The following is a 16,261-nucleotide window of genomic DNA, read 5'->3' as shown; positions in this document are numbered from 1 at the left end:
AACCAGGAGGAGCTGTTTCTGTGAAGCATAGATTCAGCTGTTTGATACAGTAGTGCTGCAGACAAATTCAGCTTAGTGCTGGAGTGACTGGGATGGGAAACTCCTTCCCTTGCCCTTGCAAACTCGTCATTCCTGGCATGCTCTTTCATGCCTCAAGTGCATTGGACTGTCTGAGTGCCTTCTCGGTCTAGAGGGAATAGTGCACTGCGTGCCCAGGGCACCTGGCTAAATTTTGGTGTACCTTGACTTGATGAGTGTCGTACTTTTTCAGAAGAGCTGAAGTGCCATGTAGCTCCTGAATATTAGGTACCTCTCATTCTATGAGTGATGCTGCAGTAGCGTCCTTTGGTAGTTCATACTTTAAGGAGGTGGGTACTAAGCTATGTTGTGTTGGGACAAATATCCTCATTTGCAACTTCTGTGCAGAGTAGTGCTATGCAGAGCAGGTTTCATCTAAAGCAGTTATGATTATAAAAACTATTAAAATGAAGAACAGAAATCTTAATGAATTGCTGAAAGCAGCCTCTGATGATTGAAGCGGACTCCACTGTAGTCAAAGCTTCATCACTGACCTCAGAATCAGGGTTTCTGTTTCTTAGAAATGCAGAACTCCTTTCCAGTATTCACAAAGCACATCTCTGTTATTGATGCATTTAGAAATTATGCTGGGTTTGATGGGGTTATGCTCAGGTGCTTATTTATGTATAGAATACTGTGACCTGCCTCTGTGTACACATGAGATGTTTAGAATGAATCCATCACTTCAGGACTCAAAGTTACTTAAAAGTAACCAGAGTTCTACTGGCCTGCATTGTCTAATCGTCATTTTACTCCACTTTGCTTCGAGACTTCTTAAACAGCTGGCTGAAAGCATGCTTCTGTATGTATGCCTGTGTATGTTTGTCTGTAAATATGCTGTTATCATCACTCTCTATAATGTGTTCAGGGGCTCCCCGTGTAGAAGTATTCCTACAAATAGACAGTCTTGTGGTACGGGATACAACTACCTGAACATACCCTCTACAACTGCCTGAAAGGAGGGTGTAGCGAGGTGGGTGTTGATCTCTTCTCCTAAGTAAGAAGCAATAGGATGAGAGGAAATGGCCTCAAGTTGTGCCAGAGGAGGTTTAGATTAGATATTAGGAAAAATTTCTTCACTGAAGGGGTTATCGGGCATTGGAACAGGCTGCTCAGGGAAGTGGTTGAGTCCCCATCCCTGGAGGTATTTAAAAGGCAGGTGGATGAGGTGCTTAGGGACATGGTTTAGTAGTGGACGGGTATGGTTGGACTCTATGATCTTAAAGGTCTTTTCCAACCAAATGCTCCTATGATTCTATACTAGTAGTACTTAATGAAAATTTGAACGATAGCAAAAATTGTGTGCTTGGAAGAGTTCTGCTCAAATAGTTCAGTATTCTGGTAGTACTTTCTTGTTTTCTTGTAACATGTAGTGTTTAGATGAAGCCTTATTTCTTCCCTTAAAAACATTATCTTAGAGACGTATATCACATATGGTTTAAACCATCGTGGCTTGGAAATCTGGAATGAAATTTCTGTCTCCTGCGGTGTCATGTCTTATTTATTAGGAAACATTTGGAGAAGAGAACTACTGGTTGTGTTTAAAGGCTATTATGTGAGCATGAACTCTCATCTACCAAAAGCAGTGTGGTTCTGTTTGTTGCTAGAGACTGTCATGTCCAGTGTATTTTCTGTGGTTTTGTTGCCATTTGTATGTATTATGATAATCTGAGGTTAGAAACAGCATCACATTTTTAAGTGCTATGTAAACACATACAAAGATGTTCCCCCTCAGAAAAGTTTTAAAAATCAGTTTCAGTGTTACAGAGTTAATACTCCAGTGGAAATAAAAGCAGCATTGCTATAACGTTACTCTATCCTAAGTTTTGCTGTTCTGTATGTTGAACACACCCAAACTGTGTTTTTAAAGTGAGTTTTCTTCACAAGATTTTGTTTTTGTTATGCAGCTTACTCCCTTGTAATGTTTTAACTGAATTAATTAATGCTGACTTCATACTGCATCTGCTCACAGACCAGTTGTTCTTCAGTTGAGCAATTAAATTTCTAGAGGCACTGATGCCTCAAGATATTTCCTGTTTCTCAGTTAACTCGAGCATTTTGAACTTTAAGCAGCTTTTCCCATGCAGAAATATAGCTAATATAATCAGTTTCACAATTGGTACCAAATGCAGCTCTCATTTTATTTAAGCACTGGCAGATGTATCATATTCTTATTATGTTGCAGAACCTTGGCGTAACTATGAATAAGTGGTGCTTGGTACTGTGGGTATGTTGTACAGACATTCACAGTTTATTGGCATCTTTTGCATAGGCTAATGTTCAGGTGGGGAACTGAATCTGAAACAGGATGGCTGGTTACTGTCTGGATGTTGATGTGAGTCTCCATTGCTTGTGACACTGTCTTCAGATGGGTCAGATGAGACTCTGAAATGTCATTCTAGTGAATTCTCATAGTCTGGCTGGGCTCTTGTCCCATGTGACCTTTCCACTGCACACATTACTATTGATTATATGAAATTACTTCCAAAATATTGTCTAACCATTTTAACTGTATGTCCTGTCCATACGACTGTCCTGTATGACTGTTTCTGCATCTTAAGAAAGCAATTTTACTGACTATTTATCAGTATCTTGGTTATATTGAGCTTGGTCAATTTTACAGCAGGAACTGCTGGGGGAATTCACTGGAAATGACAGATTCTCCACCCAGGATATTAATCTATATGCTTAGGCATACAAATAGTGCTTATCAACTAGTCTAAGCACAGCAGGAGCTGCCAGGAGAATTTCTGGGACTTTTTGAAATTTCCAACTGGAGAGCTCCTGTAACACACACACACAGACACACACAGAATCGCAAGGGTTGGAAGGGACCTCGGGAGATCATCTAGTCCAACCCCCCTGCTAAAGCAGGCTCTCCTAGAGCATGTTACACAGGACTTCATCCAGGCGGGCCTTGAATATCTCCAGAGAAGGAGACTCCACAACCTCCCTGGGCAGCCTGTTCCAGTGCTCTGTCACCCTTAGAGTAAAGAAGTTTTTCCTCATATTCAACTGAAACCTCTTATGTTTCAGTTTGCACCCATTGCCCCTAGTCCTGTCGCTGGACACCACTGCAAACAGACTGCTTCCATCCTCGTGACTTCCGCCCTTAAGATATTTGTATGTGTTGATAAGGTCCCCTCTCAGTCTTCTCTTCTTCAGGCTGAACAAGCCCAACTCTCTCAGCCTTTCCTCGTAGGGGAGGTGCTCCAGTCCCTTTATCATCCTAGTTGCCCTCCTCTGGACTCTTTCTAGGAGTTCCTCATCTTTCTTGAACTGGGGAGCCCAGAACTGGACACAGTACTCCAGGTGGGGTCTCACCAGGGCAGAGGAGGGGGGGAGGATAACCCCCCTCGACCTGCTGGCCACACTCCTCTTAATACACCCCAGGATACCATTGGCCTTCTTGGCAACAAGGGCACATTGCTGGCTCATGGTCAGCTTATTGCCCACCAGGACTCCCAGGCCCCTCTCAGCAGAGCTTCCCGCTGAATGGCAGCACAGCCTTCCAGCATGTCAGCCACTCCTCCCAGTTTTGTGTCGTCAGCAAACTTGCTGATGGTACACTAATACTTTGTCATGAAGGCCGCTAGGAGTTTGGTCATCTTGTCTTTTATCCCATTTAGTCCATTATCTCACCTATGCAGAGATCAGCTGGGAAGATCCAGGATCGCACAGGGAACTGGATACGCTGCACATGCATACAGACATGGCCCTGATCCCCTGTTACACTGCAGTTGTAACAGTTTCCTCTTTATATCACAGCTGTAACTCAAATTCTTCTGATTGTGCCTCAAGGGTATATATTGTCTAGTCTTAAGATTTTTGGCGATTATTGTAACAGGATGGATGTATTCAGTGTATAAGCTCTTGAATAACCAGACAGAAACCCTTGTCACCAGTTCCCCTTAGCCAGTGAATTTGTAGTGTTTTGGGCAACTAATGGTATAGTAGCTTTTACTTTTTATGTTTTATCAAGTCTGATACTTAGTTCTTAATATCATGAATTTTTTTTGCTTTTTTTAGGATCTTCTACATTTGGCTGGGAGATTCTATCCAGTTGCTTTTTCATTCCTCTTTAGATGTAGCTATGTAAAAGCTGTAGGGGAGGATCACCTACCTTGACCGGTTGGTGATGCACTTCCCATGGTCAGTTTGTGATCCACCAGGACCCACAATTTTTTTTTCCTACAAACCTACTTTCCAACTGGTTGGCCCCAAAGTGTATTGGTGAATGGGATTATTCTTCCCCAGGTTTAGGATTTAGCATTTCCTGTTGTGGAACTCTCTGAAATTCCTCTGCCCATTTCTCCTGTCTGTTGAGGTCCCTCTGGTCTGCCAACCACTCTTCCCAGTTTTTAACTTCACCTCTCTGCTAGAAACTATTTCACCATCTACTTCAGTAGGAAAAAAGTATGTTTTTCGACACTTCCTGAGGATCTACTACAGATCTACCAACTTCTGTATGAAGCTCTGTATAATAACGTAATGAGACTGCCTCACCACTTACAGTGGATAATTTCAGGTTATTGCGCTGCCAGCCACTAGATAATAGAGTATTATTTGGTAACTCTCTTTAGTGCTACATGACAGAGGCGTTGTGCTTCTGCTCTCAAAAAAGGAGCCTTTCCAATGGATTAAGTCAAATATAGGTTGTATATCCCATTGTAAGCCTCTTTTTTTTGGAACTGAGATCTGTTGTGTAGAAAATATATCTATCCTTCTTCATGTAATAAATGGATACTAATAGAGTAGACTTATTTTCCACGGTCTACAAATTTTTTCCTTTGCTGCTACTTAAAAAAAAAAAAAAGGGAGGATACTCTTAAGAATAGGGTCAATGCCTCTTAGATTTGCCATTTTAATTGCAAATTGTGGAGTTTCATTAGTTCAGTATAACCATTGCTTTGTTTAAAACGATGGATACTATATATCCTTCAGAAGAGTCATTAATATCTGGAATTTACTTTAAGCAACTTTCAACACCACAGATACAGTGATGAATCAAAGTCAGTGTCAGTGTCTTCAACCTATATTGCTTGGAACAGAAAATGTTTTGCTTGCACAACACTACTTTTGCAGTGCTGCATTAACTTGCTATTGCATTTTCCTTTCTGTCTCCCTGTTCTTCATATCCCCAATTGCCTCCCCACCTGCCAAAAAGAGCAAAACCCAAAAAGCAAGGCAAAATGCAAACCTGAAGGTTGAGTAAGTGTCCTTATTGCATCAATAGTCATACTTGTGTTGCACTGCATTCTTACAGATGGCAAATAAAACAAATGAGGAGCTGGGATTTATCTTTAGAACTTCAGTGGTTCCAAAGAAGTAATTTTTAATTGTTTTTTTCTTTTTTTTAAATTTTTAAAGTTCCCTTACTTTAGTCCTTAGAGGGCCAAAGCTAGTCTGTTTTTATAATCCCAGGCTCATATACTCCTCATCTGAAGGACCTTTTAAGGGAAAAGCGTTTTACATTATCTGCAAGAACTCAAGTTACTGCAGTAACATCCTGAGTAACGCCAACTCTTCTGGTGCTCTGGTTCTTCCCTCTATATTCTCATATGACTGCTGTCACCCTTCTGGACACGTGCCCTGCGATCTCTTCAAAGCACCTCGGAACTGTTTTTTTCATTCTGTTGAGTACTGAAAATTAAGATGTTTGCAATGCATAAACAGAATCCATTCACTGCAAAATTTGTATTTTGCTGAGTGTGCGTGATACATTTCTACATTTGAAGCCTGCTGCTTTTGACTACTGATTATAAATTTGTTCATCAATTGACACAAATTTACTCAGCATTTAGCTTATATAGTAGATGGACAACAGTTACAGGTTTAGGATTAAATTATATCTTTTTCCCTCCTGTTTTTTCAAGGAATAGAAATGAAGGTTATCCATTAATAATCTATTCAAGTCCTATATGTGCCAAATAAGAATGTATTTTCTGTATTTCAGGGAAGTCTCAAGAACAGTCGGAAGATTTCACCCCAAGAGTTTATTCAGGAGTTAAAATCTGGGTCAACAGATGAAAGACTGGTCACCTGCTTAGAATCTCTCCGTGTGTCCTTGACTAGTAATCCTGTCAGGTAACATCATTAACACATATTGCAGAGATTAATCATATTCTTATTTCTTAATGGATTAAAACTTAAGGATCTGTAGATGTGCGTGTTTCAAGGTTTTCCTATTAATCAATGGGTATGCATTAGTGAATGATCAAACCTTTTTTTTCCTCATTGATTATGTATCTTCAGTAGATCTATTTTTCAGTAGATTTCACTGATCTGTACAGGGTAATGCTAAGAGAATGTAAAACAAGTGTAATGCAGAGCAGTTTGTTTTCTAGTGCTAAATAGTCAAAAGGTTTTTTAAATTTTTACTTTTGAAGTATTCTCTTAACTCTAATCTTTTAACTTACTTTGTCAGGGTGACCAATAATGGGAGGTAGACACCTTGGTGTTAAGTTTGTTAGCCAGAAAACATATATGTTTTTAATTGTGTGCTCCTCCTTCTGTCCAGTGTGCTTTAGGCTTTCTTCCTTGCTGCCTTCTAGTAATGTTTGCTGTATCTGTGGGGTTTATCTATGGAGAAGAGAGCACCACATTAGTTTACCTGGGATTTTTTTTTTAAAGGCTAACTCTTCAGTAATCATAACTCTAACGCTGATCTAAATCTTTACATTTAATTTGTATTTGATCCTTGCAGCTTGATTTGTGTATGCTGGCTTTATTTTATTAAATTGTTTTTTTTTTTTTTTTTTTTTTTTGTTCTACTGTATTTACAACCTTTTGTTTTAGAGTTCCTATTTAAGCCAACAGTTGAACACGAGATTTTGGGAAACTGTTTTGGGTTTAGATCAAAATAATGCAAATGAAATGCTGGGGATGCTTATGATGGGATGTGATTAAAAAGGATTAGACAACTTAGTACTTTCTGCATCTGGCTTGGCAAAGTTGTTGATGTGGGTCTTCTGTATGGCTGTTTTGCTTCTTTCCTTCTATAAATTTGTTTTTGAATTGGATTGTTTCATTTAGAATATGTAATGGTTCACATGGAAAGAAACATGCTTTGCGTGAGCCTGAGTTCTTCTGTTAGAGGGTTTTACAGAAGGTATACTTCCTCCACGAATGCGAAGCTATTTTTTGATGTAGTATTGCTTCCCCTTCCTTGTTTAAAAAACAAAACAACAACCCACAAACCCGGAGACTTTATTTACACTTACATTGAGTTAACAAAGAAAGCTTTGCTTGTTAATATGTGTCTGGAAGTACAAATGCAAAATGTATGAAACGTGTGACAACTTAAGCTTAGAGCAATCTCTCCTCTCTGTTCTTGATAGGACTGGATAGTTTTGTCTTTTTCTATGTAATACTCTTTGCTGCCCCTTTCCCACACACCCAAGAGCAAAGTTAACCCCCCTCCCCCAAAAAACCAAACCAAACCAAAACCTATGGTCTTGGTGAGGTGCTAGTTCTGCCTGACAGCACAATACAATGTGATAGGACAGGAAGGGGTGAGGAAGATGGAGAAATGGTATCAGAATAAGATATGTGGAGGCCAGCTATGAAATAATGGTGTTGGTCTATACTTGAGACACTTGATAGAGAATGCAAGTTGAATTGGACTATGAACTTGTAGTAGAGCATCAATACCAAAAGTCTGGTGATCAATGTTATCTGGAAGAACAAAGTACAGAAAGCTTTACAGTAACTACATATTACGAACTTTTGGACTAAGTAGGTTTTCCGTAAGTGTTTCACTTTGAGTAAGGAAAGGATTAGAAATCTGTAGATATATATCATGAGTACAGAGAAAAGAGCAAGTGCTTTTGTGCATGGAGAAATGGAAAAATGAATGTTTTGATTTTCATAACCTTAGTGTATTTTATGTCAGTCCTTCAAAGCATGCTAGAAGGGTATGATGCATTGTTGATATCAAAGTATTGCATTGATACTTTTGAGATATTAGTTTATCTAACTTATTGTTACAGATAGGTCTAGACTGCAACACTGGCTTGAACTTTGTTCAGTCAAATATAAACTGTGGTAGATAGAAAATTTTGCAGTTGAATCAAAGTCTTAACTTGACCATAATTTATTAAAATTTAACTTCAATTTGAAACATTAAGTAGAATGTAAGAGACAACACAAAAGAACTATAATGCTTGGATTGGCGTGAAACTCATTATTAAGTTAGTGGGTGGAATAGATTCTAAATCTGAGAGGTTTGAACTGGAAGGAGAGTGACTGTGGCGTGTAAAAACACCAAAGAAGAGGTATTTAAGTAGACAGTAGTTTCATTAAAAAAAAATAAAAAAAAAAAAATCTCTACTACTTGTCCATAAATACATTTTAGTCAAATCAGAAGAAGGATTACAACCCTGGTGTATTGAGTGGTGCTGAAAAAGACTGTTAACATAGACCGCACTAGGCTTAAAAAGAACATTTTAAAATAGCCTTAGGAAAAAAGTGAGTTCTTCCATAGAGCTTATTTACAAATACAGCAAAAATGTAGCAACAGCAGCACACTGTTCTTTATGCTAAAAATTTGTGGAGTAAACATTTTTAAACCATGTCCCCTTCTTTCTAATGAGTAACAACAGTTGATATTCATTGGATGCAGATGTTGGTGACCTTGATTTTTCCGATCAGCAGTCAGATCTTTGAGTAAGAACTTACTTTGACACATAAATACTGAACTCCAGTCCAGCTGCTATAAATCCATGATTATTTTTAACTTCTGCCTCATATGATAGGGACAATGAGAAATAACCAGTGAAACTTCGGGATTTTATTTTTTGTGTGTATAATACCTAAGAATAAATTTATGCTTTTTTAACAGGATGAGAATTAAATTAAATTGGATATAGCCTGGCAGTCTTCACATTTGTGGGCTGTCATCTTTTTGACAATATGTAATTTAGGGTTTTTTTACTGTTTTTCCAATTACTATACTCTAATCAACCTAACTTTTTAGTCTTATTGACATTTCAGATTCTAATGCAAGAACTGGTTCTATAACATTGTTTTCAGTTAGTCATTTTTGTAAAATGTATTTTTAGTTGACAGAAAAAGTCTGAATCAAGTGATATTGAGTAGTTTCTGGTACTTAGAAAAATGTATTGAAATCTATGGCTTACTGCAAAAAGTAGTATTTATTTTCCATCAGTATAAACAGAAAGCCCCAAAAGGAAAATGTATCCACTGATGTTGATTACTATTTGGGTAAATAAATGGGGTGTTTTTACCTCACAGTTGCCAATACAATTTATCAAAAGTGGTTCAGTAATCTAGCTGTACGTAGTATTACAGATAACTAGTTATCTACAATTATTTCTTCTCCTTTTGCATAATAATGAAAAGAGCTAAATCTGTTGCAACCAAGAGGACATTTTTAATACATTGAAAATCGGGGCACTGCTAGCTTTGTATGTTGTCAGACTGACAAAAAGCTGAGTATTTGCTCTGGATAGTGTAAGTAATCTTTGTTCTTTTGTGGAACCAGAGAAAAGGGCAGTAATGCAGCAGTATTTTAGGCACTTGATCATTCTCAGCATCCTCAGCTGTTGGATGTATGACAAAGTGGCTGTGCACAATTCTGTCCAGTACAAAATGTGCTAAGAAGCGTGTAGTAGGATTGTCTTTAGGTCACCTATGGCCAGTTATACAAAAAATAATTGACAGTTATTTGCCTAATCTGTTTCAGAATGAAACACCCATCCAGGAAGGAGAAAATCTATTTTCATATATATTTACTTTTAAGGGAAAAACATATAAAAGCATCTCATCTGGTTCTCTTTTCCTATAATTTTAAGTCCATTACAGTTCTGTTTAATCCCATCCTATGATGGGATTGGAAGTACTGTGTATTCAAAACAGCTATTGTATCTCCCTTGTGTTATTTCCAACAGAATAGCTTATTACTTGTCACTAGTAAGGTCCTACCATTATAGGAGTATCTAAATATTCTGGTTACTCTTCAAAAGTGGTGATAAATAAATTTTACCCAAGGTATACAATGTTGTGTAAATAGACAAAACAAAGAAAGCAATGGAGAGGCTATAATAAAAGTAAAGTGAACGCTGTAATTTTTTTACTGATTCTGATCACCATCTTGATGTTGAACTTCTGATGTTGCAGAATGGATGCTTCTTTTTTACATAAAAGACTTTTTAAAATACATGACAAGGGATTTCCTCTACTTAAGCTTTTTTTTAAGTAATAATTTAAAGAATGCACAGAAACTATTGGTACTGCACTCACAACAGTATCCATGTTTTGATGATGAAGATGGTGAAAAGTATTACATCTTCATCAAGCTAATTAGATCTGTTCTAAATAGAGATGGTTTTGTAATCAGTTAATAGATAAAGGTAATACACTACTTTAGAAGTGGAAAAAGTATGGAAGAGATACCCTTTACAAAATAATTTTCTGTCTTGTTGACCAAAGACGACAATAAGAGATACAAGGGCTTGTCTTATGACAGTAGCATGGAAAGTTGACTAAAGGTGTCAGGAAATATTCCTGCCTCTTACAGAAAGAGAAGAGTATTCAGGTACCTATGAATTCATTCCATAATCAAATATTATAACTTCACCGTTTATAAAAGGAGTTTCCTCAGCAAATAGTCTCTACAGTTTCTCTGCTTGTATATGTATTTTTGTTGCCTCTGCAGCCAACTTCTTTCTCAAGTGAGATTTTGTTAGAAGTTTGAAGTTTAAAATATCTGTGCTTTACACAGGCAATGAAGTATAAAGAGAAAAATACTCCTTCTGTTATGACTATGAATGACAGTGTTGTCTGAACTTTAGGGTTAGGTAATTGATCAAACATCTTAGTTTCAGCAATACCAATGGCTATTATCAAAGGGATGGTTGCAGTACTGCTGTCAGTCATGCAGTTACTTGTATTTGATATCAGGTGTTTTTCAGCAATAGTAAACAGGACTGTGAAGTAGCTGTCTCATGTAGGAATAACATGTCCAGGCTTAACCTCACCAAAAGATAGCTTTGTCAATAGCTGAAATTTTAAATTCTTGTTGTGTTCACCTGGAGATATTCTTATGGATTAATATCTCAGACAGCCACTTCTTTAGGATTTTCCTTCCTTCTCTGCCATGGTTGGATTCTGACCTTTCCAGGACACCCTAGAACAGTGTGTAGTAGAAATTGTTGTTTTTCTTCCTTTCCTTTGCAAGGGTTTTTTAATTACAGTTCTGTGCCAAAGAATGCATAATTGTTAATTTAAAAATTAAAATTACTAAATTTATTGGGATACTCTAATTTTTTATCTTTTTTAATTTAAGGTTATCTTATTTTGTCAATGAGTGAATGAAATGACTCTTGATCTATTGAGTAAAGAGTCAATTTTGGGTTTTAAAATGATCCAGTTATACTGCTTTTATTTATGCTGACAATTTTCAGTCATTGTAATGACTCTTTGAAATGTCAATTTTTTTAATGTCTTTTTTTCTTTCTCCCCTAGCTGGGTTGAAAACTTTGGCCGAGAAGGTCTGGGCCTGCTGTTGGATGTTTTGGAAAGATTGGTTGAGACAAAAAAGTAAGGATGACTTAATATAAAATTGCCATCTTTTCTTAATATGTAAGCAGCATTTAATTACACTGAATTTTTTTATTGATTCAGCCAGGACAAAGTTGTGAAGAGGAGTCAGCATAAGGTTATACAGTGTTTGAGAGCCTTCATGAATAATAAGGTATGGGATTTTTTTTTAATCTGGAAATCTGAATTACTACAGTTCAACTGGATAATGCACATGATTGGGGGTATAAGCCTGTGCAATTTGGAAAAGCGGTGTGTTGGTCAGGTGTGGTTTGAAGTTCTTTCTGCTGCCACTTCCTCTCTGCAGAAATATACTCAGAGAATAGTGTAAACTTTTGGTGCTGATGTATACTCTTATTACAGAGTAAGAGTCCCATTTTTGACTTTTCTCATTAACTTTTTTTAATTAAGTATTTAATGGACTTAAATGTCATTTGGAATATTTACTTGAGGGAAGTGTCACTGCTTTTTGCTAGATATTCAATACAGTCATTTGGATTTCCTCCAACTCTCCTTACAACTGTTTTTCTGTTGTTTAGTATGGATTGGAAAGAATTCTGGGAGAAGAGAGAAGCCTTTTGTTGCTGATCAAAGCAATTGATCCCAAGCAAACTAACATGATGACAGATATAGTTAAACTCCTTTCTGCAATGTGCATTGTTGGAGAGGAAAACATGTAAGTACCGGATTTAGCCAAAAATAGTGTGATAATTTTACGATATCCAAAACTGTAGTTATACCTTAATGAAATACTAAAATTTTCAACTTAAGTTTGGAAGCAGTATCTGTACTATGTTGTCAGTTTCCAGAATGCCTTTGTTTGTGTTTTTTATCATGGTCATATCAAGAAGAGTTTTTTTTTTCTTGACATGTGGATGTACTGGTTAGATGGAAGTAGTTATGCAGACATTCTTTTGCTTAAATTTTTTTAGCATTACTTTTAAGGTATCTTAACCATTGCAATCCACTAAGTCATTCTTTGGCTACAGAAGTCTCTAAAGGAAACAAGTAATCCTTAAACCTCCTAAATTTGTACACAAGAAATTGAGGCAGGTAAATACTTTGGTAACATGGCTCTTCAGATAACAAATGAACATCAAGGTTAAATATCTCCTGAGTGAAATGCTTTTCTTACAGCCTTGAAAAAATTTTGGAAGCTGTAACAGCAGCAGCAGAGGAAAGGAACGTTGATAGATTCTCTCCTATTGTAGAAGGTCTCCAGGATAACTCAGTTCAGCTTCAAGTAAGCAAATTTTTTTCATAAACCTCTGCAACAAGTAAAAATAAAATTACTTATTTTTCTGTATTGAAAAAGTCATTACAACAAAAAGGAGGAGGGATACTGTTTCAAATAGGGGTCAAATTTTGGAATGTTGTTTATAGTGTTATCTTTTAAAATGCATCATGGGAAGATTCAGTGTTAAGAAACACAGGGGTGTTGCAGGTTAATTTGTTGATTTCTGTTCACCTAAATCTTACAGACTTTGGGAGTTAAATTTATACTGCCTTTTAAAATAAAGCATGAGTCATATAATCAGATGCAAAAAGATTATCTCACTTATGGTGATATTTGCTGAAACTTAAAGATTAATAATAATAAAAACCCCAAGTTTTTTAGGCAACTGCTTTTTATAATTAATGTTTAAAATCAGCAGAAAATCTGTCCCTCATGCTGGCTTTATGATTTCATAAAATTGTACCAGGAGAGTCTGAGGAAATAAATCTTTCACCTTATTTTCAATTTTCAGTTTGGTTCAGTTGGATATAGGGTTTACTACAGAAAGACACAAAGTATTATACTCCATTTGAATAATCATTATAAATCATTGGTCTAAGAGTGTAAATATTAACTCATATTGATTTTCATGTAATTCAGCTGAAGTTAATGCTGTTCATAATTGTCATTCTTTGTTAATATTATAAAAATGGCAAAAGATGAATCTTGAGTTTGAAATAAATGATTGTGTTACTCCACTGTCACCTTTTGTATTAAATAGTCCATGTCTGATCGTAAAGATTTTTGTTTGTTTCATCTGTCTCACAGAAAAGCTAACCATAAAGAAATATTTGAAGGTGGAGAATCATTTGTAGTTGAATTATGCCAGTACTGATGGGATCCTTTTTTTAAAAATTGTCCCTCCTTTCTTATTCTTTCTATCTTATTGTGGAACGGTTTAATTGTATAATCATAGGTTTGGGTTGGAAGGGACCTTTAAAGACCATCTAGTGCCACCCCTCAACCATGAGGGTACATCTTTCACTAGATCAGGCTGCTCAAAGCACCATCCATCTTGACCTTGAACACTTCCAGGGATGGGGCATCCACAACTTCTCAGGATATGATTGGCACTCTGGACTGCAAGCACACATTGCTGTCTCATATCTAATTTCTCCTCTCTGAACATCCCCAAGTCCTTCTCTGCAGGGCTGCTCTCAATCCCTTTATCTCCCAGCCTGCACTGATAATGGTGATTGCCCCAACCCAGATGCAGGACCTTGCACTTGGCCTTGCTGCACTTCATGAGGTTCACAGGAGCCCACTTCTCTAGCTTGTCAAGGTCCCCCTGGATGGCATCCCTTGATGCTCCCATCTTGAGCTTCCTATTATGTGATTTCATGCCTCTTCGTTCTAGAATAGAGCTTCTCACAGTTACAATTACTTATTTACCTTTTTTATTTGTAGTTTCTGAATAAATTGCTTTCTAGCCCTTTTTAGTAATCTAGACATTAATTTGTAGTGTAACTTGTTAAGTAAAAAAACTGTTTTTCTTTTTTACCCAGTATTGTGAAAATCACTACCAAAATACTCTTGTTTACTGAAGTGCATTCTAGAATACACATTCTAGGAGCGCTAAACTGAGGACAAGGGAATATCATACAAAAGATGAAGGAGATTTTCCAGATTGGACGTAAATTTCTTGTAGTAGCTGATCCTTACCATAGGCATTTTTACAAGAATCATTGCAGTTCTTCAGTATTAAATTTAAATATATGATCTCATATATTTCTGTTCTCCTCTGGGGTCTCTGTTTCATTTAGATTTCAAGATGAATGATGTTAACAAGTTCCTATTCAGTATGATTTCTTTTTCTTGATATTTTAGCATTCTTGAGATAGTAAGCAGTATGAATTTGGGCCAGGCATGCAAGCTTGGGCATGTAAGATGTTCAGGACAATATAACATTGGCTCACTGCATCTGGGGCTTTTTTTTGGTTGCATATTTCTTAGTCCTTCTTGGTTTACTTGTTTTACTTGCTTGGTTTATTTTGATATCAGGTCATGATGTAAATAAAGAAAAATGTTCTTATTTGATTAGCTGAAAAACAAAAATATGAAAAGTTTGATTTTCTGTTATGCTTATTTCTATTGCTTTAGTATAATCAATAAGGTAAAAAAAACAATATAAATAATTTTATTCCTATTGCTTTAGTATAATCAATAAGGTAAAAAAATATAAATAATTTTATTAATAAATATGCTGTCTTTGGCATGAATATGGATATCAATAAAAATTTTAAAAATATTTTGATTCAGTAGAGAGAGATGCTTTAGATTATTTACATAATTTAGACCAGGAAATCATATTTTCCAATTTCAGGATATTGTATGTAATTTAAGAGAATTTAGTAGCCTATATTTTCTCTACAGCATATAAAGATTTGAGAATTTCCAGGTCCATCACAGCACTTACAAGATCCCTACATTTTAATAGTATGAAGATCAGTACTTCTCTGACTATTCTTTACTAGCTTACAAGTATTCAGAGTCTGGAAATTAACATTTTGCTTTGAGTGTTAAGCTTCCAAATGTGATCCTGAATTTTCAGGAGTTGTATACACTTGCATGTGTGTAGATTTAATAAGGTGAAAAAAGCTAGATAACTCCCTTTTTCTATATGGTTCAAAAAGTAGATGAAAACTGCCTGAAAGGCAGCCCCTTTGTTTGAAGCAGCAGGTAAATTAAATTAATCCTATGTACTTCTCCCTTTACCCATGATGGGTAACCAAATGGGAATTTTGCTGATTTCCCCCTTGTTAAAAAGTAAATAAAATTATAAGGGTCTCTTTACATCTATAAATGTGTCTTGCAGATTAAACTGAAGGTGAACAGATAGTAGCTCTTTTGGATCAATATTTGGGAATAGGCTTCAGAGATTATAATCCCTTGTGAACAGTTGTCAGTAAGCAGCCCCTTTTAAGGAACAGGTAGATACCAATATTAATGGCAGTTGAGAGAGTTGATATGCAGGGAAAAAAAGGTCATAGCTGATTATATCTAAAAGTTAGGTCTTTCTTATAAACATAAGTACTTTCATACTCAATGTTTACAGCGATGCTCAACTCCATTAGTAAGATACCACTGATGAGATAACTGCATCAGTGCAGAAAACTTCAGCTGAGTTAACTGTGCAGCAACAACTTTTTATTTTTCTAGGACCATTCTTCAGATACTAAACAAGTACTTTTCTACTAGTTATGCCTTCTCATGATTGTGCTATACCTCCACTTGGTATTTTGTTATTCTCTATGAGCATTTTTAAAACTAATTTATAGCTGGCTGTCAACCAGCACCCCCAGGTCCTTTTCTGACAGGCAGCTTGCCAGTCACTCTTCCCCAACC

The 16,261-nt window shown here is 36.5% G+C and overlaps 1 protein-coding gene across 1 annotated transcript in view; it reads left to right on the top strand.

Moving 5' to 3' along the window:
* The window catches only part of DIAPH3 (diaphanous related formin 3), a 104,160-nt gene that overhangs the window by 20,923 nt on the left and 66,976 nt on the right, over nucleotides 1-16,261 (top strand). Inside the window, exons 4-8 of the mRNA XM_035893599.1 lie at nucleotides 6,035-6,165; nucleotides 11,566-11,640; nucleotides 11,725-11,794; nucleotides 12,180-12,316; nucleotides 12,778-12,883. Coding sequence (XP_035749492.1) covers nucleotides 6,035-6,165; nucleotides 11,566-11,640; nucleotides 11,725-11,794; nucleotides 12,180-12,316; nucleotides 12,778-12,883 — 519 coding nt within the window. The remainder of the gene's footprint in view (nucleotides 1-6,034; nucleotides 6,166-11,565; nucleotides 11,641-11,724; nucleotides 11,795-12,179; nucleotides 12,317-12,777; nucleotides 12,884-16,261) is intronic.

Source organism: Egretta garzetta, unplaced genomic scaffold (genome assembly GCF_000687185.1).
Source record: "Egretta garzetta isolate BGI_Z169 unplaced genomic scaffold, ASM68718v1 scaffold354, whole genome shotgun sequence".
Lineage (NCBI taxonomy): Eukaryota > Metazoa > Chordata > Aves > Pelecaniformes > Ardeidae > Egretta > Egretta garzetta.
Note: the sequence above shows the minus strand (reverse complement) of the source record. Positions and strands in the feature narration are given on the sequence as shown.